This window comes from Leptopilina heterotoma, unplaced genomic scaffold (genome assembly GCF_015476425.1).
Source record: "Leptopilina heterotoma isolate Lh14 unplaced genomic scaffold, ASM1547642v1 Lhet_85, whole genome shotgun sequence".
Taxonomy (NCBI): Eukaryota; Metazoa; Arthropoda; class Insecta; order Hymenoptera; family Figitidae; genus Leptopilina; species Leptopilina heterotoma.
In genome coordinates, this window is record NW_025111189.1 from 287304 (window position 1) to 312319 (window position 25016).

General features: G+C 21.7%; 1 protein-coding gene across 2 annotated transcripts; it reads right to left on the reverse strand.

The window, feature by feature from the left end:
- Positions 1-471: 471 nt before the first annotated feature.
- Positions 472-25002, reverse strand: LOC122511525 (muscarinic acetylcholine receptor DM1). Of its 2 annotated transcripts, none has more exons than XM_043626833.1 (5): positions 24309-25002; positions 16781-17060; positions 13545-13668; positions 10142-10435; positions 472-2206 (listed from the first exon to the last, which is right to left on the reverse strand). In XM_043626833.1, exons 1-5 carry the CDS (start codon positions 24799-24801, stop codon positions 1571-1573), a joined length of 1827 nt encoding a protein of 608 aa, XP_043482768.1. In that variant the 5' UTR covers positions 24802-25002; the 3' UTR covers positions 472-1570. The 2 variants fall into 2 exon arrangements, with proteins under 2 accessions (XP_043482768.1, XP_043482767.1); XM_043626832.1 differs by having other exon boundaries at positions 10142-10438.
- Positions 25003-25016: the final 14 nt, after the last annotated feature.

A 25016-nucleotide genomic window follows, 5' to 3' on the forward strand; every position in this document is an offset into this window, starting at 1 on the left:
AAATACTTTAAATAATTGAAATAATTAAAATAATTGACAAAATTGAAATAATTGACAAAATTTCTTTACGTAACTATTCGAAATATTCGAATGCCAGAAATGTTTAAAAATTTCAAATCCAAAAAAGAAATGTTTTCCGATAAATAATTAATCCAAAAAAAAAGATTTCCAAACATTTCGTTTTTTCCGACAAGGGGACAAAAGTGTTTTATTTTTTATTTTTGCTTGTGTAAAAAGTGCTTTCATCAAATTTGCAATCGAAAATTGCAAAAAAAACACTCTTAAAAATTTTCGCCTTTCGCGATTGGTATATAATATTTATATTATTTTTTTTAAATCAGGGAATACGCTAAATATTTATTTGCAAAAAACAAGAATAGAATCTATTTTTTCCCTTTTTTGAAAAAGAGAAACAGATTCTTTTTTTTTCGTTTTTTGATAAATTGGGAAAAAATTAAATCTCCTTTTTTACAAATAAATATTTATCGCCAAATTCCACCTGGAAATTCGAGCGTCATTTGACATTTTTTTTTCTTCTTTTATTAGAATATATATATGTATATTATATTAGTAATAAAAATGCGATTTACGAGATCGTTACAATGATACAATATATTACAATAAACAATGTTTACAATATTTGTTTCCGGGTGGAATTCAGCGTTTTTTTTTCTTTTCATTTTTTTTTTTTTTTGTTCGAGAGTTTTCACCAATCGCTAATCTATCGAAACAAGCACGTTGCTTGATCTATTAATTATATTTCTTTGGTTTCGCTTTTTTCTCGTTTTTTAAACTGGAAATCTCTACTTTTTTTTTTATTCGTCAATATCTTTTTTTAAAGCTTTGTTTGGCACGTATAATTAGAATGTCATTCAGTACGGAAGCATTCGATTCTCTGCGTCGTTTTTTTTATTATTTTTAAAAAATCCTTTTCCATTGTCTTTCCAACGCTATTTTTTTTTCTTTCTTTTACACTATTTACCTAACATTCATTATTCATTTTACGATTTTCTGTTATCACTTGATGACTACTTCTTAAAATTAGAAAAAAAGTCTTTTCGAAACGCGATTCGAAGCTTCTTTGTTTTTTTGTTTAACAATTTTTTTAGGAATTTTTCCGAGTAAATATTTTTTTTGTGCGGTTTAAAGTGCCTCTGGTTCACTTGCGATTTTATGAAAAATTGGGAAGATCTGCGGATATTTTTGTTTGTAAGAAGGGGAGAATTGAAGTAAAAATTTCAAGACTCCGTTTTTTTTGGAGATAATATTTCTACTTTTCGAAATCGCGCAGATTTCCTTTTTTTTGGAGGCACAAAATACAATGTCTTTGAAAATTTTCACTCTCGATTGTGAGTCGTTTTTTCGAAAGAGTTTGAAAATGCGATAAGGCTGTCAAAAAAAATTTTCTCGCCTTTCGAAAAGAAAGAATCGAAATTCCGATTTTCTTTTTTGAGAATTAAAGAATTTGTTTCTCTTCTTGTTCTTCTCGTAAAAATCGGACTTGTGATCACGATTTTTGAGCTCTTATTTGAACCACGAATTTATTTATTTAATTTTTTTTTTAATTAATTCAATAACCACGATTCATTGCAGTTCTGTTTCTACTATGCCACTTGCACGTGAGAATCCTGACGTAGGTTCGACGAAAATTCGCGTTACACAATGCATAACACACTGGATTCACTGTACTATTAATATAACAAAGATAATAGCATAAATCCCAAATTTCCTTTGGTATACAGTCCGTACAGGCGGCGAGAGGTTTTAATAGAACGAGAATATTGTACGGGGTCCAGGTGATAATAAAGGCAAGAAGAATGGCCGATAATGTTTTAGCGGCTTTTTTATCAGCCTTCTTCTCCTGGGTCTTCTTTTTTTTCTTCACTGGCGGTTTTGTAAGCATATTACCTTTACCTCCTCCTCCACCACCACCTCCACCTCCTCCTGTTGTCAATGTTTTCGGAACATTACGAGCATTTAATGGTATCCTTATATCGGGAATGTGCGATGGTCGTCGAATTATTGACGATGGACTCGCCAATGATGTTTCTAAATTCAAAACTTTTCCCTTCTCCTGACGACCCTCAACTGCATTATGAACACTAAATGTCATCACCTCGTCGTGATACATTTTTATACTTGGACCCTCATTTCCAAAACGTCCGCCATCCTCTTTTGTCGGTAGACGAATCAGTATCGTGTAAACCTGAAATTGAAAGAAGAAAAAAACAAATTAAAGCAGAAATTAAGAAAAAAAGTAGAAAAATATAGAGTTACCACAAAAATTTAATTTCGTTTTTCCTTTTTCCATCAATTTTGCCTAGAAAACAGGAAAAACCCTGTTTTCCAGGAAAAATTGTCCCTTTTCCCTGAACCTAAAGAATATTCTGATTCACTCTAAAAATTAATTCTAAAAATTCACTCTAAAAATTTAGAAACTCAAAAAAATGTTCTATTACAATTATTTACGAATTTCTTCAAAAGTAAAATTATTCGAAAACATGAATAACTTCTTTCTTGAAATAAAAAATATTTAATTATTATTTTTCCATAGGAATTAAAATTTTTCAAAACAGGTAAATTCGAACCTTTTTGAAATTCAATAACTTAGGAGAATATTATTAGAAAACATTAAGAAACCGATTACTCAGATTCTTTGACTCGGAGTGATCGATTTCTTCATGTTTTGCAATTAAAGTTGATCGAGTGATAAAATCATTATTTTATATTATAAAAGAATATTATATTACTGTAATTTTTTCAAAATTATTTTCATCATTTCAATTCAATTATTATTTTCTACAATTTTTAATTAAAATTCTTCTTTAAATCAATTATTTTTAATAAATAATTTATGATAAAGTCCTTTTGAGAATTTTCAAATTCATTTGTTTACAATTCAGTTTTATGAAATTTCGATTATTCGAAAATTTTTCAATTAAATAAATATTAGAAAATAAAAAATTCAAATCATTTAAAAAAAAAATTCAATGAAAATTTTTCAAAAAAAATTAATTCTACAGAATTTTTTATTTTATTTAAGATTCTTGTTAGTTAAAAATTTGAAAAATTAAAATTTTCAATTATTTAATTAAAAATTTTTTCGAAATTCAATTATTTCTAAAAATTTACGCAATAATGCTTTTAATATTTAATTCTTATCTAAAATTTTAACTGAAATTCATTTTTGAATCAATTTTTATTAGCAAATTCTACGAGAATTCAATTATTTATAAATACGAAAATAAATATTTTATTGAAAAATTGAATGTTTCTTAAAATTGAATTCTCATGAAGAATATTATCAAAAAATTTTTAAATAATTGAATTCTTTCAATAAATTTAAATACAATTTTTAAGAAATTGTATTAAAAAGTAATTGAAATTGTGCGATGATTTTTATTATTCATGAAAATAATTGAATTCCTGAATAGAATTTTATTATTTATAGAAATAATTGAATCTTTGTAAAAATTTTATTATTTATGTAAATTTAATTGAATTATTGCGAAGAAATTTATACAAAATTTGTAAATAATTGAATTCCTGTGAAATTTTCCAAATTTATGAAAATAATTAAATGTTTGCGGAGAATTTTATTAAATTTTTTTTTGAATAATTGTATTTTAGAGAAGAATTTAATTATTTCTAAAAATAATTGAAATTTTAAAGAGAATTTTAAAAAATTGAGTTTTTGGAATCATTTGTAACTTCTCTAAAAATTCTATTTCTTTCTGGTGTTTTTAACTAAAATCCTTCTATAAATCCATTATTTTTAATAATTAATTTAATATATATATATTAAATTATAGAATTATAGAAAAATAATTGAACAAAGAAATATCAAAAAATTATTATAGAAAATAATTGAATTTTACAAAAACTTAGAATTGAAGTTATTTAGTAGTTAATTTTAATTTCAGTTTCCTGACTGTTTATACTGAAAAGAAACAAAAAAAATAAATACCTAGAATTAATTTTTTTCTGGAAAAAAACTTAACCTTTTAAATTTTTTCTTTTTAAATGTTTTCAGTTTTAAAATTAATGTACTGAAACTTATTGAATTCTAGCAAAGTATTTATCCAAAAATTTGAAAATAATTGAATTCTTTGGAGAAATTTCATTAAAATTCTATTCAAAACAATTGAAATCCAGCAAAGAATTTTATTAGTTATGAAAAAAAATCGAATTCTTCCAAAGAATGTTATTAAAATTGTACGAAAAGAAATTTAATTCTTGGCAAGAATTTTATTAATATTTTTGAAAATATTTGAATTGTGTTGAAGAATTTTTTCAATTTTTTTTTTAAATAATGTTTTTTTCAGTAATTTTTATTGAAAATTTTGAAAATAATTGAATTCTATGAAAAATTTCTTTTAAGTTTCTAAAATAATAATCGTAGTTCGTATTATTAATTGTAATTAATAATTCTATTATTAAATTTTATTAAAATTATTGCCAGAAAATTAAATTATTTTAAAAAATTTTTCCTGTTTTCGTAAATAATTAAAATTTTTTGAAGAATTTCTTTAAATTTCGTAAAAATAATGTAATTTTTTAAAAATAATTTTCACTGAAAGTTTTAAAAAATAATTGAAATTTACAAAGAATTTCATAAAAAAAAACTTTTAACAATAAATTAAAGTTTTAGAAAAATTTGATTACAATTTATAAAAATAATTGAATTTTTTTAGATGAATTTTACAATTTATAGAAATAATTCAATTGTTTCCAAGAATCTTATCAGAATTTTTGAAAATAAATAATAATTGAATTTTTTGAAGGAATTTTATTAAAATTTTTGAAATTAATTGAATTGAATCAAAAAATGTTATTAAAACGTATAAAAATAATTTTGTGCAACACCTGTAAGGAAAGTAATACTTTGCATGCCTGTAAAGTAGGCGCAAAACAGTACTTTGCTGCACTAGTGCGGCAAAGAGCTTACTTTGCTGCACTAGTGCGGCAAAGTGCTTACTTTGCTGCACTAGTGCGGCAAAGTTCTTAAACTTTTGGGTTTTTTTGGTGATATACATAGGTATTTGTTTCTATTTGTAGAATACCTGTTTTTTACAGTAATATACGCGTAAAAAACCACGAATATTACGTGCGGTAACATACGTTCCAAACCCTGCTAAACAGTACGTATGTTGGCGTCAACTAGCGTTTCCAAACAGCTTTTTTATCAAAACCAAAAGGTGTTGCACAAAGTACTGTGTGCAACACGTACGAAAGAAGATTTTCCAACTTCGTGCAAATTGCCGCCCTCGCTTCGCTCGGGACAGCAAACTTTGCACTCGTCGGAAAACAGCTTCTTTCTGTACTTGTTGCACAATATACTATTATACATTTTCTTTCTTAAGAATTTTATAAAAACTGTTGAAAATAATTTATGCTTATAATTTTAAAATATAAAATGTTTTAATTTACAAAATAATAATAATTGGAATATATCGCGTTTCGTGAGCGTATCTTTTGCTAGTTCAAGTAATAAATTTTATCCTCCTAGGAAAAAAAAAATCCATTAAGTGGTTAAAGGAATAAAAAATGAATATTTAAAAAAAACCGTTTCATTTAATTTCTTCATTTACGTGAATTTCCGGCGGTTAACCGGAATAGGATAAAAAAAAGAAGAAAAAAAAAGAAACTAAGGCAAATGTTTTTTGGGGGTTTTCCGCATATTTACAGAATCAAAGTGGATGAAAGGTTTTGTGGAATTACTCGACGTATCTATCAATATAAAACGTTGCAAGAGGGAGAGAGAGAGAGAGAGAGAGAAAAGGAAAGACGGGGAAAATAGCATTCACATCATCAGAATACTTTATCCGTTTTTCCACTTTATCCATTTTTTTCCCCTGTAATTTCACTGTTCTTCATGTTCCTCTTGACTTGATCCCAGTTTATTTTCTTCACTTTAATCGTGTACGTCCTACTTTTTTTTTTTTTTTTTTTCTTTTTTTAACGTATATACTATCTTCATCCTATCTAATTTATCTTCTATCGTACATTATCCTTCACAGACTTTATATATAGCTGTTGGCGCTGACAATTTTCAAAGCAGAATACAAATTCAATTTAAAAACTTCCTTTTCAAAAGACATAATAATACCTCTCAATAAAGATTATTACAAACTGAACGATTCAATTTTACAAACTGCCAGTGATTTAATTTATAATAGTCAACTTCATTCTTTGCGGTGGATATTTTAATATCAATTGACAAAAAAAAAAAAAAGAAATCACTTTAATTAATTTCAATCCAAATATTCTAAATTGAACAAAAAGAGAAATTAAACTAATATACGAATTCAGAAAATGAATTGAATTATTTATTCATTTTTTCATTTATTTACTGTGAATAAAATTACTCGACGAAAAAATGTTGTCAATTTTCCGGAAGGCCCCCTAGGAAATTGTAATTTATATTTATAAACCGAATAAGTTGAGAAGGCTTAAAATACGGAATTTCGTGAACTTGTCATGAGGCAGGGCTTTCAATATATTTTTCTTATTATATCTTTAACGCAATCCATCAAAATAAAGTAGACTCTGTCAGGGGGTGAAATTTCAGTCAAAAAAAAAAAGGAAAGAAAGGACAAACGAAAAAAAAGAAGAATCGCCCCGATGGTTAAACATATCTTCTGTTCTTTTTTCAAATCACACTATTCGGTGCGGATAATAAAGAGAGGCACAAAGATCTAGATGAAATGTGTTTACAAATCAAACACAAACTGGGTTAATGGGTCAATCCTCCCTTTCACTCTCACTCTCTCTCTCTCTCTCGCTCATAAAGTAAAAAGGGTGTCATTTTTTTTTCTTTCTCTCTGTAAAATAATAAATACGGGATAAATTTAATTGAGAGGGGAAAAAATTATAATTTTTGAGTATTTCGTTCTTTTTTTGGAATTTGATTTTTAAAGTAAAAAAAAAAGGATGGTAGCGATTCTAAACAAAAAAAATAAATTTGATACAGAATTTTACAGGAGGAAAATCTCTTTCATTTTATTTAGGCAGATGATATTAATTCTACACTAATAATAAATTCTTCGTAAGAAAACTACAAATAAATAAAATCTCATATAATTAAATTTAATTTGGAAGATATTTTTAGCCAAAAACTTATTATTTTATAAATTAAATTTAATTAATTTAATTCATCACTATTGAATACAACAGAGTAAAAATTCTACAAAATAAAATAAAATTTTTTTATCCTATTCCGGTTAACCGCCGGAAATTCACGTGAATGAAGAAATTAAATGAAACGGGTTTTTTTAAATATTCATTTTTTATTCTTTTAACCACTAAATGGGTTTTTTTTCCTTTAAAGTAAAATTTACGAAATTCAGTCATTGGATCGACTTTAAGGCACAAAAAAATCATCAGTCGATTTACAATGAAAAACAATTGGCAGAAAAATTTGAATTTTTATTTTCTTGACTTTTTCCTAACTTCGAGAAAAAAAGATTAATTCTATTTTTTTTTTATTTCTTTTCACTAGGTGAAAAATCAAAAAACTGAAATTAAAATTAACTACGAAATAACTTCAATTCTTAGCTTTTGTAAAATTCAATTATTTTCTCTAATAATTTTTTTTGATATTTTTTTGGTCATTTAGTTTCCTGGAGAAATCAAATTTTTTTAAATTTCAATTACAAAAGTTCTGAAATTTTACTATTTCTAAAAATTGCAAATGTAATTATTTTTAAATTCAATTATTTTCTAGAATTTTCAAGTAAAATTATTCAAAAGTTTAATAATTATTTTATAAATTATTGAAATGAAATAAATATTTTAAATAATTTCTAAAAACTCATTTTAAAACCTTTTTGAAATTCAAACATTTCTGAAATTTATAACTACAATTTATGGCAAATTAAATTATTTTCTAAAATTTGAAATTAAAATTGTTTACAATTTTAATAAATAAAAAAAGTATGTATTTATGTTAAGACTTCTATATTAATTAAAAGTTTCAAAAAGAAAGAAATTAAAATTTTCTGAAATTCAATTACTTCAGAAGATTAATACAATAAATTTCGTAAATTTATTTATTTTCTAGAATTAATCAAGTGAAATTCTCCCTAAGTCAATTATTTCTATCGGGACTGACTGATTATAATAAAATTTCACAAAATAATAAAATTTTTGTAAAGAATTTTATTAAAATTCTTTAAAATAATTAAATTCTTAGGAAAAATTTATAAATTATGAAAATAATTGAAATTTTGCTAAGACTTTAATTATATTTTTTGAAAATAATTGAATTTTTTCAAAGAATTTAATTAAAATTTTAAAAAAATATTTCAATTCTCAAGACAAAATTGAATCTAAATTTTACAAAATAATTAAATTTTTGCGAAGAATTGTATTAAATTTTTAAAAATAATTGAATTCTTTTGAGAAATTCTATTGAAATTGTATTAAAAAAAATTTAATTCCTGAGAAGAAAATTCTATAATTAACATTTTTAGAAGTAATTGAATTCTTTCAAGAAATGTTATTAATTATGAAAATAATTGAAATTTTAATAAGACTTTACAAAAATATTTCAAAGTAATTGAATTTTTGCGAAAAATTTTATTATTTAGGACAAATATTACATTTTTTCTTTCAAAAAATTTTATAAATTTTGAAAATAATTGAAAATTTTGCTATGAATTTAATTAATTTAACAAAGTTTTTGAAAATAATTGAATTTTTGCTTAAAAATTTTATCAAACTCTATTGAAAATGTTTCAATTCTCAAAAAGAATTGTATTAAATTTTTTTAAATAATTGAATTCTTTTGAGAAATTCTTTTGAAATTGTATTGAAAATAATTGAATTTCCGAGAAGAATTTTATAATTAACATTTTTATAAATAATTGAATTCTTTAGAGTAAATAATTGAAATTTGATAAGAATTTTACAAAAATATTTCAAAATACATAATTGAATTTTTGCGAAAAATTTTATTATTTAGAACAAAAATTAAATTTTTTCGTGCAAAAAATGTTTTAAATTTTGGAAATAATTGAAAATTTTGCTAAGATTTTTATTAAAATTTTCGAAAATCATTGAATTTTTTAAGAAATTCAATTAAAATTATATTTCAAATATTTCAATTCTCATAGTGAATTTAATCAAAATTTTTGAAAATAATTGAATTTTTGCTTAAGAATTTTATCAAATTTTGAAAAATAATTGAATTCGTTTGAGAAATTTTATTGTAATTTATTGTATTTAAAATAATTGAATTTCTAAAAAGAATTTTATTAATATTTTTGAAAATAATTAATAATTATAATAATTAATTCGTAAATTAGTTAATATTCGAATTTTTAAAAATTTTGAATTTGAAAATTGTATTTTGAATAATTTTAAATTTGAATAGTTTTAATTAAGAATTCTACAGAACTTAATATTTTGAGAATGTTTAATTAAAATTTTTTGAAATTCGTCGAATTTTTTAATATTACAATTGGAAAACTTTCCTCTAATCAAAATTTGTAAACTTAAATTGAAAGCAATTGAATTAGACGTGAACTTTATTTTTTTCTTTGAATAACAGAATTCTCAAGACTTTCTAAAAATTAAAAATTATTCAATGAAGAAAAAATTTTCGTTACGAATTCAATAAAATAATTGAATTTCAAGAATTTAGAGTGATAATTTTTAGAAATAATTGAATTCCAGAAGCTGGTGTTCAATTTAGCGGCGTAGAGTTAATACTTAAATTGCACTATAAAAAATTTAATTTTCTTCTCTATATAATTTTATTTTTTAGAATTTTATTGGTTTTCCTTCTGTAAAATTTGCTGTATCAAACTTTTTTCAGAGTTTTTTTCGAGTTCGAATTTAGAATCGCTTTCACCTCTTTTTTGCTTTAAACCAGATTCAAAAAAAAGAAAGAAATACTCCAAAATTTTTATTTCTTTCCCTCTCAATTAAATTTGTCCTTATTATTTTACAGAGAGAAAAAAAAACTATTGGAGATTTTAACTATTGAACTGCATAGAATTGTTGCCACTGTGGAAAAAGGAATAAAGAATAAAGAATAAATAGAAAATAGAAAGTAGTAAGAGAAAAAGAAAAAAAGGCGATTTTGAGGAAAATTGGGGATAAAAGTTTGTTTGGCGTGGAGTGTTGTCCCCCTTACCGAATCGTTGCCGGCGGTTCTTGTTGTTGTTTTGTATTCGGAATTAAGTTCAACGGCAGTGGCAGTGACTTTGTCGAGAGGCAAGCTCGTTGCTTGAATGACACTGAGAGACGGGCAACGCGATTCCGTTCCTGTTATTGGTGTTTCGGCGGAAATTGGCGTAAGGGTTTCCTCACAGCCAGCTTTACTGCTCTCCGGTCCGCCAATATCGTCCTCGTCATCCTCATCCTCTCTGCCACTGTGCCACCACGCGATACACCACATTTTTAACCAAGTCCAAGAAAAGGGCCGATGCTTCTGTAACAAAACATTTAAATCCTTTCCTGATTTTAATTTGTCGAGACAATTTTTTATTTCTTAAAAACTAAATTCAAATTTTCTATTTTTCATTCTGTAAACGAAATATTAAAATTCCTCTCGTAATTTTCTTTTCAAATCTCGACATTTTTCAGTCTTGACAATTTTTTAGTTTTTAAAATTAACTAAATTCAAATTTTCTACTTTTGGTTCTGAAAACGAAATATTAGAATTCTTCTTCCAATTTTTTTCAATTTTGACAATTTTTCATTTTTTATAAACAAAATTCAAATTCTCTAATTTTTCTGTAAACGAAATATTAAAATTCCTCTTGCAATTTGTTTTCTTCTTTAAAAACAAAATTAAAATTCTCTACTATTAGTTTTGTAAACGAAATATTGAAATTTCTCTCCTAATTTTTTTCAATTTCCACGTAATTTTATGTTTTTTAAAAACAAAATTCAAATTTTCTACTATTTTACTTCTGTAAACGAAACATTAAAATTCCTCTCCTGATTTTTTCATTCTCGACAATTTTTTATTTTCTACAAACAAAATTCAAATTTTCTACTTTTAATTCTGTAAACGAAACATTAAAATTACTCTCCTGATTTTTTCCTTTCCCAGAGTTGCTACAAAAATTTTATTTTATTTTTCCCGCAATTCCAGACAAAATTTTGACTTTTTCCTGACCCTAAAGAATATATTCTGATTCACTCTAAAAATTATTAGAAACTCAAAAAAATGTTTTATTACATTTATTTACGAATTTTCTTAATTGTAAGATTATTCAAAAACACCAATAACTTGATTTTCAAATAAATATTTAATCACTATTATTTTTCCACGAAACTAAGAGTTTCAAAATTTCTAATTCAAACCTTTTGAAATTCAATTAGGTACTTATAATAATTTAAATTTCCATAAAATTTTTCAAAAAAAATTTAATTATTTATAAAAATTTTTTTAAAATTCTTCACAAGAATTCAATTATTAAAAAAAAAATTCGTTGCAAGAATTCAATTATTTTCATAAATAATACAATTTATTCTTCACAGGATTTCAATTATTTAACAAAAATGTAATAAAAATTCGTTGCAAGAATTCAATTACTTTCATAAATAATACAATTCTTCACAGGATTTCAATTATTTAAAAAAAATTTAATAAAAACTTCATTTGTTTACAATTTAATTTTACAAAATTTCGATTATTCGGAAATTTTTCAATCAAATTTACATTAGAAAATAAAACTTTAAAATAATTTAAAAAAAAAAATTTTTTAAAATCGATTAAGTAAGCTTTTTGAAAAAAATTAGTTCCATAGAATTTTGAATTAAAACAAAAAATTCAAATTTTCAAAGACTTTAATTTTAAACCTTTACAAAATCCAATTATTTCTAAAGATTGAATAATTGTATGTCTCTTAACATTGAATTCTCATAAAAAATTTTATTAATAAATTTTTAATAATTGAATTCTTTTGACGAATTTTAATAATATTTTTAAGAATAATTACATTTTTCTAGGAATACGATTAAAATTGTATTAAAAATAATTGAATTTCTGTAATGAGTTTTATTATTTATGAAAATAATTGAATTATTGCGAAGAAATTTATAAAAAGTACTAGACAATACATTTTTTTTGGAAAAATTTATGCAAATTCTATTTTTAATAATTGAATTCCTGTGAAATATTCATTATTTGAGAAAATAATTTAATATTCGTGTAGAATTTTGGTAAAATTGTTTTTAAATAATTAAATTCTTTTGGGAAATTTTATTTAAATAATAGATGTAGAAAATTATTGAATTAAGAAAAATTTTTGAAAACAATTGAAATTTTGCAATGAATTTTATTAAAATTTTTGAAAATAATTTAATTCTTGTGATGAATACTATTATTTATGAAAATATTTGAATTTGGCAATGAATTTTATTAAAATTCCTGAAAATAATTTAATTTTGTAGAAAAATTTTGCCATTCATTTTTAAAGATAATTGAAATGTTGACGACAATTTTTTTTTTTAGATTTTTTGATAATTGAATTTCTGCGAAGAATTTAATCAGTTTTGAAAATAATTGAATTTCTGCGAAGAATTTAATCAATTTTGAAAATAATTGAATTTTACAGTAAATTTTATAAAAATTCCTAAATATAATTGAATTTTGGCGAAGAATTTTGCTATATTTATAAAAATAATTAAAATGCTGACGATAATTTTTTTCTAATTTTTGAAAATAATTGTATTTCTGGAAAGAATTTTAATATATATATTAAGATAATTGAATTCATTCGAAGAATTGCGTTAAAATTTTGAAAATTGAAACTATAATTTCAACAGAATTGAAATAAAAATTTTTCAAAAAAATATTTTATTAAATGATTTATAAGTAATAACTTTATGGCAGTTCTTCAATAGCATTAAGTTATTTAAAATAAATTATTGATAGAAATAGAATAAATTTAAGGTTTTTTCAGAAATTCATAATTTTCTTGGAAATTCTAAACATTAAATTTTTTCCACTACTTTTAATAAAAATCACTGACTTTTTTTATAAACAAAATTATAATTTAATCAAAAAGAAAAGTCTTTTATTTTTACAAAAATATTTATAAATATTTTATAAATTATTTATATACTTATTTCTACTGAGATGAATATTTCATATTTTACGAAAATATTTCTATATAATAAACTTATAATGAAAAATAAGAAGAAAACAATTTTTCAAAGAATTACTTAATAAATTGAAAAGAAAGAAAATAATAATCTTGACGATTTTAAAATTATTTAATGTACGAATGAAATGAAAGTTTATTGCTTTTTCTCACGTTTAATCTCGACGCTTTTTCGGTTTATGAGACGATTATATAGGATTAGAGTGCGATATGAAAATGAAAAAAAAACACCGAAACGTTTACAAGTTTTTATAATAAGATTAAAAAGAAAAAAGAGAGAAAAAGAGAGAGAAAGAGAGAGATTGCAGTAGATAAATTGTTTTGGTGAATTTAATTGAAAATAATAATCATCCTTGGAAAAAGTGTTTTTAATTTTTCTCCTTTTATATTAATTAAGAAGAAAAATATATATACTCTCACCATTTTATGCTGAGGATAATGCCTATCCAGATAAGAAACGGCGAAGTGAGTATTAAGTTCATCTGCGCCTGTACTTGACTCGCTTCTCGGCCTCCTGCATTCATCCAGATCTAAGGCCTCATCGCTGTGGGGCATAAAAATTGATATTTTTAATGTAAAAGTTGATCTTTCATAATTGCCGGTCTTAATTTATTTATCTCCTTGAAAAAAGGTGCTTAATTCCATTTTCTCTTTTCTTTCTTTCTTCAATTTATATTCAATTTTTTTATTATCATTTTAATAAAAAAGTAATTATTCTTAAAAATTATTATTATTATTTATAAAAAATAATGGTAAAAATAATTTTAAAAAGTGGTTTTTTTCAACATTTTTTTCATGAATTTATATTTAATTTTATAATTTTAATAAAAAGTAATTCTACACACGTTTAATTTTTATAAGTAGTTAACTCCACTTATTTTTATTTTCATTTTTCATTAAACATATACCTTTTCAATTTAATTTTATAATTTTAATTACAAAAATTCTAAAAGGAAAATTTTTTACTAAAGTGAATTAAATTGAATACTCAATATGTGTTTATAATTTAAATTAAAAAAAGTACTTATACAAATTTTTAATATTTCATAATTTTAATAATACAAAATTTTATGCATAAAATTTTAGAATTTTTATAGAAATAATTTTATTCATATATATGTAGTTAAATCATTTAGGTATTTTTCAATTTATATTTAGAGTTCTAATTAATTTGTTTATTTTACAAATAGAATTAAAATTTTTAAATAATAAATTAGTAAAATAGAATTTAATTAATTTCAAAGACGAAAAAAATTTATAAACAAAGGCAAAATATTCTTCAATGAATTAATTTTCTAATTTCAATAAAAAAAAAAATTCTACACAAAAAGAAAATAGAAATTTTTATTTCCTTTGTTTATTATTATTTTCAATTTAATTTTTCTGATATTAGTATTAAAATTTTCAAAAATGAAAAATTGTAAAAATAAAATTTTCCGTTGAATTAAATAAAATTGAATTCTTTCGAAAAATTTAATTACAATTGTATTCAAAATAATTCAATTTTTATATAGAATTCTATAAAAATTATTCTCGAAATAATTGAATTCATCTGAAAAATTTTATTATTTATGAATATAATTGAATTTCTGCGAAGAATTCCTCATTAATTTTTAAACATAATTGAATAATTTCAAGAAATTTTATTAAAAACTAAAAATAATTGAATTTCTAAGAAGAATTCTTTTTTTAACAAAAATAATTGAATAATTTCAAGAAATTTTATTTAAAAATAAAAATAATTGAATATTTTCAAGAAACATTAAAAATATAAAAATAATTGAATTTCTTTAAAGAATTGTAATATTTATGAAAAGAATTGAATTTTTGACAAAAATTTTATTAAAATTATATTAAAAATAATTGAATTCATCTGAAGAATTTTATTATTTATGAAAATAATTGAATACTTTCGAGAAAATTTATTGAAATTGCATTGTTAATAATTGAACTCATTTGAAGAATTTTATTATCTACAAAAATAATTAAATTTCTGCGAAGCATTCTACTTCAATTTTTAAAAATAATTGAATACTTTCAAGAAATTTTATTAAAAATAAAAATAATTGAATACTTTCAAGAAATATTAAAAATATAAAATTACTTGAATTTCTGTAAAAAAAATGTATTATTTAAGAAAAGAATTAAAATTTTTGACAAGAATTTTATTAAAATTATATACAAAATAATTGAATTCATTTGAAAAATTTTATTATTTATGAAAATAATTGAACTTCTGCGAAGTATTCCTCGTTAATTTTTAAACATAATTGAATACTTTCAAGAAATTTTATTAAAACATAAAAATAATTGAATTTCTGAGAATTTTTTTTTTCTTAAAAATAATTGAATTTCTTTAAAAAATTATATTATTTACGAAAAGAATTGAATTTTTGACAAGAATTTTATCAAAAATTATATTAAAAATAATTGAATTTTTGCATAGAAGTTTATTAAAATTCTTGAAGAGAATGAAATTTTTTAGTTGAATTTTATTAAATTTAGATTGAAAATAATTTAATTTTTTAGATAAATTTTATTAAAATTTCTAAAAGTAATTCAATTCTTTCAAGAAATTTAATTAAAATTGTATTGAAAGTTATTGGATTATGTCGAGGAATTTTATTAAAGTTTTTGGAAATAATTGAATTATTTCGAGAATTTTAATGATTTTAATGATAATAATTGAACTGAGAATTATTAATTTTTTTGAGAAATTCTGACTAAGAATATTGCTATAATTTTTGAAAATAGTTAAATTGTTCTGAAGATTTTTATTGTTTACGAAAATAATTGAAGTTTTGCAATGAATATTGTGTTTATAAAAATAATTCAATTCTTTCAAGAAATTTTTTTGTATTATGATAATAATTGAATTCCCCTGAATAATTTTATTATTTATAAAAATAATTGAAATTCTGCGAAGAATTTTACTGTTTATGAAACTAATTTCAATTCTTGCGAAGCATTTTATTACATTTTTTGAAAATAATTGAATTTTTAGAAATAATTTTGTTATTTACAAAAATAATTGAATTCTTGCAAAGAATTTTATTAAATTTTTTGTGAATAATTGAATTTTTAGGAATAATTTTGTTATTTACAAAAATAATTGAATTCTTGCAAAGAATTTTATTAAATTTTTTGTGAATAATTGAATTGATTGAAAAAAATTTTATTATTCACGAAAGTAATTCAATTAATGTAAAGAATTTTATTGTTTATGAAAATAATAATTGAATTCTTGCGAAGAATCTTATTAAAATTTTTGAAAATAATTGAATTGATTCAAGGAGCTTTAAAAGTTTTATAATTTTCTTTAGTCTTTTTTTTGGCGTCTATATTCTAAAAAACAGATAAAAAGTTGTTATTATGATTTTTCAAAATATAATTAATAATAATTAGTATTAATTAATTAGATTTATTAATTAATAATTTTATACCAATTTAGTTAAATTATTTAATTTTTTTTTTAAAGTTTTATGTTATTAATTTCAGGTCTAGAAAAAAAATATGTAAATGAAATGAAAAAAAATTCTTCACTGAATATTATATTTAAGAAAAAAAAGAAAATTTGTGAAAGAAGATTTTCTTTCGAGTTTTCGTTGAAGGAAAACGCGCATTGCATCGAAAAGAAAAATGGAATAAATAGATACCTGGAATTGCTCCTCTTGCTCGCGTCCTGATTTCCTGCTTGCAGATTCGGTAAGTCCTTTTGACGTTTTTCAGTTTCTCGCCATATACGCCAGTAAAGAAAAATCATGACACTGACGGGTATGTAGAAAGCCGCAATTGCCGTGCCAAATGTAATATAATGATTCGTCTCAAGAAATTGTATATAACAATCGTTTTCCTGAACTGTTCGTTGGCCCTCGATATAAGGCCACGCGTAAATCCACGGTGGCCACAGTAAAAGCGATATTCCCCAGGCACAAGCTGCAAAAAGCAAATACGAAACAGAAAATATTATTAAATTGCTTTCGAAAATTTATGATAATTAGAAATATAAATAATTATAATTTATGATTAAAAAATAAAGATTTTTAGAAACAAAAATTTTTCTTTCTTTTTGTAACTTTCGTTTTGTATTTTTTTTTAGTTCAAAATTTTCCAACTCGAAAAAATTGAAATTGAAAATTAAAAAAATAAGTGAACAGTTCTTTTCAAACAGAAAATTATTTTATCAACTTTCAGTGGAAATTAATTAAGATAATTAATTATAATATAATAATTACAAATTTACAAGTTTTAGAAACAAAAATTTGTCTTTCTTACAAGTTTTAGAAACAAAAATTTGTCTTTCCTTTTGTAGCTTTTTCTATTTCAAAATTTTCCAATTCGAAACAAAACAAAAATTTCTCTTTTCTTTTTTAGCTTTTACTATTTCAAAATTTTCCAACTTAAAAAAAAATGGAAATTGAAAATTAAAAAAAGAAGTAAACAGTTTTTCCAAAAAGCAAATTACTTTATCAGGTTTTAGTGAAAATTAATTAAAATAATTATAATTCATTGTAATTCATAATTTAGAATTTTTAAAAAAATTTTCTAATTCGACAAAATTAAAAATTAAAACAAGAAGTGAATAGTTTTTCACAAAATAAAATTATTTTATTAACTTTCACTGCAAATTAATTAAAATAATTATTTCTAATTAACAATTTTTTAAAGCAAAAATTTTTCTTTCCTTTTCGTTTCTTCAAAATTTTCCAAATCGGAAAAACTGAAATGGAAAATTAAAAAACGATGTAAAAAATTTTTCTAAAAAGAAAGTTACTTTATCAACTTTCAGTGGAAATTAGTTAAAATAATTCATTGTAATTCATAATTTACAATTTATAAAAGAAAAAATTTTCCGTTTCTTTTGTAATTTTTTCTACTTCAAAATTTTCCAATTCGACAAAATTGAAAATTAAAACAAGAAGTGAATAGTTTTTCCAAAAAGAAAATTATTGTATCAAATTTCACTGGAAATTAATTCAAATAAATATTTATAATTTATAATTTACAATTTTTAAGAGCCAAAAGTTTCCTTTTTATTTTGTAACTTTTTCTAGTTTAAAATTTTCCAATTCGAAAAAATTGAAAATTAAAAAAAAGTGAATATAGTTTTTCCAAAAAGAAAATTATTGTATCAACTTTCATTGGAAATTAATTCAAATAAATATTTTGTAATTTACAATTTTTTAAATAAAAAATTTTCCTTTTCTTTTCTTTTCTTCAAAATCTTCCAATTCGAAAAAATTGAAATTGAAAAAAAAAGTGAAAAGTTTTTCCAAAGAGAAAATTATTTTATCAACTTCCCGTGGAAATTCATTAAAATAATTAAATAAATTTTTTAAAATAATTTTTTAAAAATTTACATTTTTTAGAATGAAAAATGTGTTTTTCATTTTGTAACTTTTCCTATTTAAAACTTTTTCAATTCGAAATAAATTGAAATTCAAAATTAAAATAAGAAGTAAACAGTTTTTCCAAAAAGAAAATTATTTTATCAACTTTCAGTGGAAACTTATTATTGAAATAATTAATTACAATTTATAATTTACAATTTTTTAGACTAAAAAATTTTCCTTTTCTTTTGTAACTTTTTCTACTTTAAAATTTTCCAAATCGAAAAAATTGAAATTGAAAATTAAAAAGAGAAAAGTGAACCTTTTTTTTAAAAAGAAAGTTATTTTATCAACTTTCAGTGAAAATTAATTAAAATAATTAATTATAATTTGTAATTTACAATTTTCAAAAGCAAAAATTTTACTTTTATTTTCTTCTTTTCACAATTTTCCAATTCGAAAAAATTGAAATTGAAAATTAAAAAGAGAAATCTATTTTATCAACTTTTAGTGGAAATTAATTAAAATAGTTAAGTTTAATAATTTAAAAAATTTACAATTTATAGAACCAAAAATTTGTTTTTTCTTTTAGATCTTTTTCTATTTCAAAATTTTCCATTTTGAAAAAAATCGAAATTGAAAATTAAAAAAAGAAGTGAACAGTTTTTCCAAAAAGAAAATTATTTTATCATTTTTCAGTGGAAATTAAATAAAATAATGAAAAAATTTATAATTTTCAATTGAAACTGAAAACGAAAGAGAGCAATTCTTAAATTGAATGGAGAGTTGGGAGTTTTGCAAAGTCCTGCGAACGATTGAAAGAGACTTTCCTGAGACTCTAAAGTGTTAAAGTTGAGTTACTTGCTTAAATTGAAACATTGAATTTCAATTAAAATAGCTTAACTATTTACATATATTACGATATGCGATAGTTTGCTGCTAAGGGGGAATATATGTGTATATAACTTCCACTGAAAGCGTTTAAAGTCCACTCACGTGAATATTGCTGAAATTGAATAGCACGAAAACTAACAATGAATATTATCAAACTTTGATACACAACTGTAAGGGAACTGAAAACGCTATATATCCAAGTTTAATGACGAGGATATCTGATTGAAATTATTTAAATTTAATAGCGTGGAATACAGTAATAATAAAATAAAAATAATAATACCAATACTACGTAATAAAAATAAGATTAAAAATTATTATTTGAAAATTGTATTTGAAACCAAACAAACGCATTGGGCCTTTTTATTACGCACATTAAATAATAATTGTTATTATTATAAATTTAATAATATTATAATTGGTAATAAAATAATTATTAAAATAATTAATAAAATAATTAACAAAATAATAAAATAAAAATATTATAATTACAATAATTATTATTATCATTATTATTATTACTTTTTTTTGAATTTTATTTTTGTATTGATATTATTACTCTTGTTACGGTTTTTGTTAATATTTGCTATTACTATTATTATTATTAGAATTATTATTAGAATTATTATTATGATTAGAATTATTATTATTATTACCATAAAATGTCAGAATATATTTTTCTTCCCTCAAAATTGCAAAAATTTACTTTTTCTCGTCTCCATAAAAATATATAGTCGAGAGAAATAAATTTTATTTCAAAACAATGAATTTTCATGTTAGTTTTCTGTTGACTATTCAGTAAAAAATATTATTCTGCGCGAAGCGGAACTCGGTGAAATAAAAACTCGACGAATTTTTCCTTTCTTTTTTGCCAATCGATAATTTTCTTTTTCTTGTTTGAAAATTAATTTGCCTTTCGAGTAGTTCTCTTCTTTTTCTTCTTCTTTTTTTTTTCTTTTTTTTGTTTTTTTTCGGAGAGAAAAGAAAAAAGAGTAAATATTGTTAAATAATAATTGTAGACTCAATATACTTGGTAATTGGAAGGCCAGCAAACCAAAGAGTAACGAAATTTTTTTTCCAACTTAAAATGAAATCCAATAACGTCTGTAAATTAAAATTAATAAATTATGTAAATTAAGTTTTGAGAAAATAATAGGAAAATTAATAGAAAGTAATTAAAAGTAAATAGAAGTAAATAAGTAAATTTGTAATAAAATTAAACTTGAGTAACTCAAATAATTTGAATAAAAATTGTATTTTTACCTGAAAAATTATATACAGGGTTTCTACGAATTCTTCTTTGATAAATTTTGGATTTTTTCATGATTTCCAAAGGATAATTTTTATATTATTTTTATTTTTAATTTTATTTCAAAAAATATTCTGATTCAACCCAAATTTTATTTATCAGATTTCTTTTTTAATGGAATTTCGATTGAGATATAACTTTATTTGTCGGATTGTCAGAATTTTCATTCAATAGTTAATTCTTAAAATAAAAAATTTTCATTTCACAGAACTTTTATTTATCCGAATAATAAAATGCGATAGAAAAATTTTGTCTTGAATTTAAAAATTAATTAATTACAATTTTCTTATTGTCTGATTAATTTTTAAATTTTCTGCAAAAAATTATTAATCAAAACTTGTGAAATAATTCAAAATTAAGGAAAAAATAAGAAATTAGTTTAATTAGTACTAAAGTACTTTTCTGTTAAATAGAATTGTTGAAAAATATAAAATGGAAATTATGTTAAATAAAAATTTGATAAACTGGATAATCTTCTTTTAAATTGTTGAATAAATCAAAAATTCTGTTAAATAAGAAATTAGTTAATCAAATATTCTTTTGGAATAAAAACTCGATTAAATATAGAACTTCAAATTAAATAAATCTGAGCAGAATTTTCACGAAATTGTAAATTTGAAATAATTTTCATTATTTCATGAACCAAAATTAAATTCCATGACAATTCTATGGTTTAAATTAATTTGAACTTTTTCTTAATGCAATTTTTTATTAAACACAATTTCTACTTATCCCAATTTTTATTTAAAAGAATTTTTATTTAACGAAACTTTTATTTATAAAACTTCTTCTTCGATAGAATTTCGATTGAGCCGAATTTTTATAAATGACAGAATTTTCATCTCACTGAATCTTCATTCGTCAGCATTTTTATTTACTCGAATTGTCATTCAATAGAATTCTTAAAATGTGAAATTTTCATTTGACTGAACTTTTATTTATCTAAACAAATTTGCATTTTGGAGCAGTTACAATTACTGCAAAAATTCAATTTTATTATGTTCAAAAGTTTAAAAAAATTCTTGTCAAAATTTTAATTATCTTTATAAATAATAAAATTCTTCTCCGAAATTCAATTATTTTCAACAAATTTAATAAATTTCTTTGGCAAAATTTCAATTATTTTAAAAAATTTTCCTCAATTCAATGATTTTCAATATCTACTATTTTAATAAAATTATTGAAAAGAATTCAATTATTTGAAACAAATTTTTATAAAATACTACGAAAACATTCAATTTTATTTCCATAAATATTAAAAATATCACAGGAATTCAATTATTTACAAAGAATTCAATTATTTTCAAATTTGTTATAAATTTCTTCGTAATAATTCCATTATTTTCATAAACTCTATAATTTTTTACAGAAATTCAATTATTTTTGTAAATAATAAAATTTTTTTTTTTATGAATACAATTATTTTCATAAATAATAAAATTCACATTATTTTCAATACAATTTTAATAAAACTTCTTGAAAAAATACAATTATTTTTAAAAATATTTATTAAATTAGAATATTTTCAAGAATTTTAATATAAATTGAATTATTTTCAACAATTTTGATGAAAATTTTTTTTAAAAATTATTATTTTCAAAATATTTAGTAAAATTCCTTCGAAAAATTCAACTATTTTCAAAAATTCTGATAAAATCCTTCCAAAAAATTCAATTATTTTTATTAATTTTAAAATCCTTCGCAAGAATTCAATTATTTAAAAAAATTTAACAAAATCCTTCGCAGGAATTAAAATATTTTCATAAATAATAAAATGTTTCGGACGAATTCAATTATTTTCAATACAATTTTAAAAAAATTTCTTGAAAGAATACAATTATATTTAAAAATTGAAAGAATATATTTTTAAAAATATTATTTAAATTCAATTATTTTTAACAATTCTGATAAAAAATTCTTCAAAACAATTTAATTATTTTTATAAATTATAAAATTCTTATCAAGAATTCAATTATTTTAGTAAATAATAAAATTCTTCTGAGAAATTCAATTATTTTAATAGAATTTTAATTAAATTTCTGGGAAAAAATTGATTTATATTCAAGATAATTTTAATAAAATTTTTAACTGGTTTAACTATTTTTAAAAATTGTAATACAATTTTTCTAAACAATTCAATTGTTCTCAAAAATTTTTAATAAAACTCTTTGTAAATTTAAATTATTTTAAAAATTTTTAATTAAAATTACTTTAAAAAATTACATTATTTTTACGAAATTTAATGAAATTCTTCAAAAAAAAAAGTAATTATTTACAAAAACTCTAATAAAATTGTTTAAGAAAATTTAACTTTCTTTGAATAATTTTAATATAATTTAGTAGGAAAATTATTAATTACAATTAAAGCTAAAAACGATTATTTTAAAAACTTAAATGAAATTCTTCATAAAATTCAATTTCTTTTAAAATTTTCAATAAAAATTATTTTAAAAAACTCCTTTATTTCCAAGATAATTGAAATAAATTCTTCAAAACAATTCTATTTCTATTTTCAAGAATATTAATTAAAATCTAGCTAAGAATTAAATTATTTTCAATACAATAATTTTAATTACATTTTCTCGAAAGAATTCAATTTGTGAAAAAAAATGTTTGATAAACTTCTTGAAATGAATTCAATTATTTTCAAATTTTTTTTATAAATACTTTACAAGAATTCAATAATTTGCAGTTAATTGAAAATTTAATCATTTCTGAAAATAATTGAATTCTTGAATAGAATTTTATCAAAATTTTTTAAATAATTGAATCCCTGCGAAAAAATTTATTTCTACAAATAATTTAATTTTTGCAAAATTTAAAAAAATAAGTGAATTTTTGAGAAGAATTTTATGAAAATTGTATTTAAAATAATTGAATTCTTGTGGAAAATTTACTATTTATTGAAATAATTGAATTTTTACGAAGAATTTATAAATAATTTAATTCTTCCTGGAATTCAATTATAATTGCATTTAAAATAATTGAATTCAATGATTTTCCTTACATTAATTTAAAAATTTTAAACATTTACGAAAAAAAATTATTTAAAAAAATTAGGAAACAAAAAAAGCAAACAGCAACTAATTTCAAACTGCGAACAAATTACCAGAATACAACGATTAATAATATAGATTCTTAAAATTTTTTTGAATTTTAAAAGGTTTAAATTTGAATGTTTTGAAAAATTTTAATTCCTACGGAAAAATAATAATTAAATATTTATTTGAAAAAAAAGAAGTTATTGTTGTTTTCGAATAATTTTACAATTAGAGAAATTCGTCAATAAAAGTAATAGAAATTTTTTTTTTGAGTATTTAATCAATAGAGTGAATCAAAATATTTTTTAGAGTCAGGGGAAAGGGAAAATTTTGTCTTGAAATCAGGGAAAAGTCAGGGAAATACAAAATTAAATTTTTGTATCAACCCTGTTCATGACAATTCCAAGTTTTTAAATTCAATTTCAATTAAATTCCAAGTTAATTTTTTCCTGATTCGTAGAAACCCTGATATATATTATTCAGTAATCTCGATATCTCTCTCTCTCCTGTGGAAAAAAGAAAAAAATATATCATCAAGACGATGAATTTCAAACGATAAGAAAAAAAATAGAAAAAAAGAGGAAAAATAAAATTATTGGATAATTCTCACCAATCATGATGCCAGCCTTGTAGGTGGTTCTCTTTGCCCGATAAGTGAGTGGCCTGGTGACTGAGAAATATCTATCGAAGCTGATGATAAGAAGATTGAGTACCGAGGCGTTACTCGCGAGATAATCAAGCGCAAGCCATGTATCGCAAATGTGTGGTCCTAATGGCCAATATCCAAGTACATTATAAACCGTGAATAATGGCATTGAAAATAGTCCAATTGCAAAATCGGCCACTGCCAAACTGAATAGAAAATAATTGGAGATCGTTTGTAATTGTTTATCAATTTTAAACGATATCATCACCATTATATTTCCAACAACAGTGACAAGACTGAGGCATGTGGCAACAATTACAAGCAATGTTTTACCCACTGGCGAATAATGCGAGTTACCTGCAACTTCAGGATTTGCGCTGTTATTAAAACTCTCATTGCTCAGGGTCTGAGTCACTAACGTTACGTTCATGTTCTGTCGTGCCTTCTCCTTTTTCATACAATTTCCCTTCTGTTGGTTTTCCCTCTTTTTTTGCTATTCCTTTTTTTTGCTTTTTCTTTTTCTCTTTCTCTCTCTCTCTCTCTTTCTCTCTCGCTTTCACTCTTTCGTTCACTCTCTTTCACTCACGTGTCTCTCCTCTCTCACTCATACAAAGAACACGTGCAAATTCATACATACATGGAACGCACACCATTTCATTCCCATCAAACCCA

What these genes read in the sequence shown, in the direction of transcription:
- LOC122511525 (XM_043626832.1), bottom strand. Translation starts at nt 24,801, where the DNA reads ATGAAAAAGGAGAAGGCACGACAGAACATGAACGTAACGTTAGTGACT. An exon ending in ATTATCCTCAGCATAAAATG is followed by an intron (nt 10,439 to 13,544) that starts GTGAGAGTATAT and finishes GTTTTGTTACAG; the next exon opens with AAGCATCGGCCCTTTTCTTG. An exon ending in GAACCGCCGGCAACGATTCG is followed by an intron (nt 2,207 to 10,141) that starts GTAAGGGGGACA and finishes TTTCAATTTCAG; the next exon opens with GTTTACACGATACTGATTCG.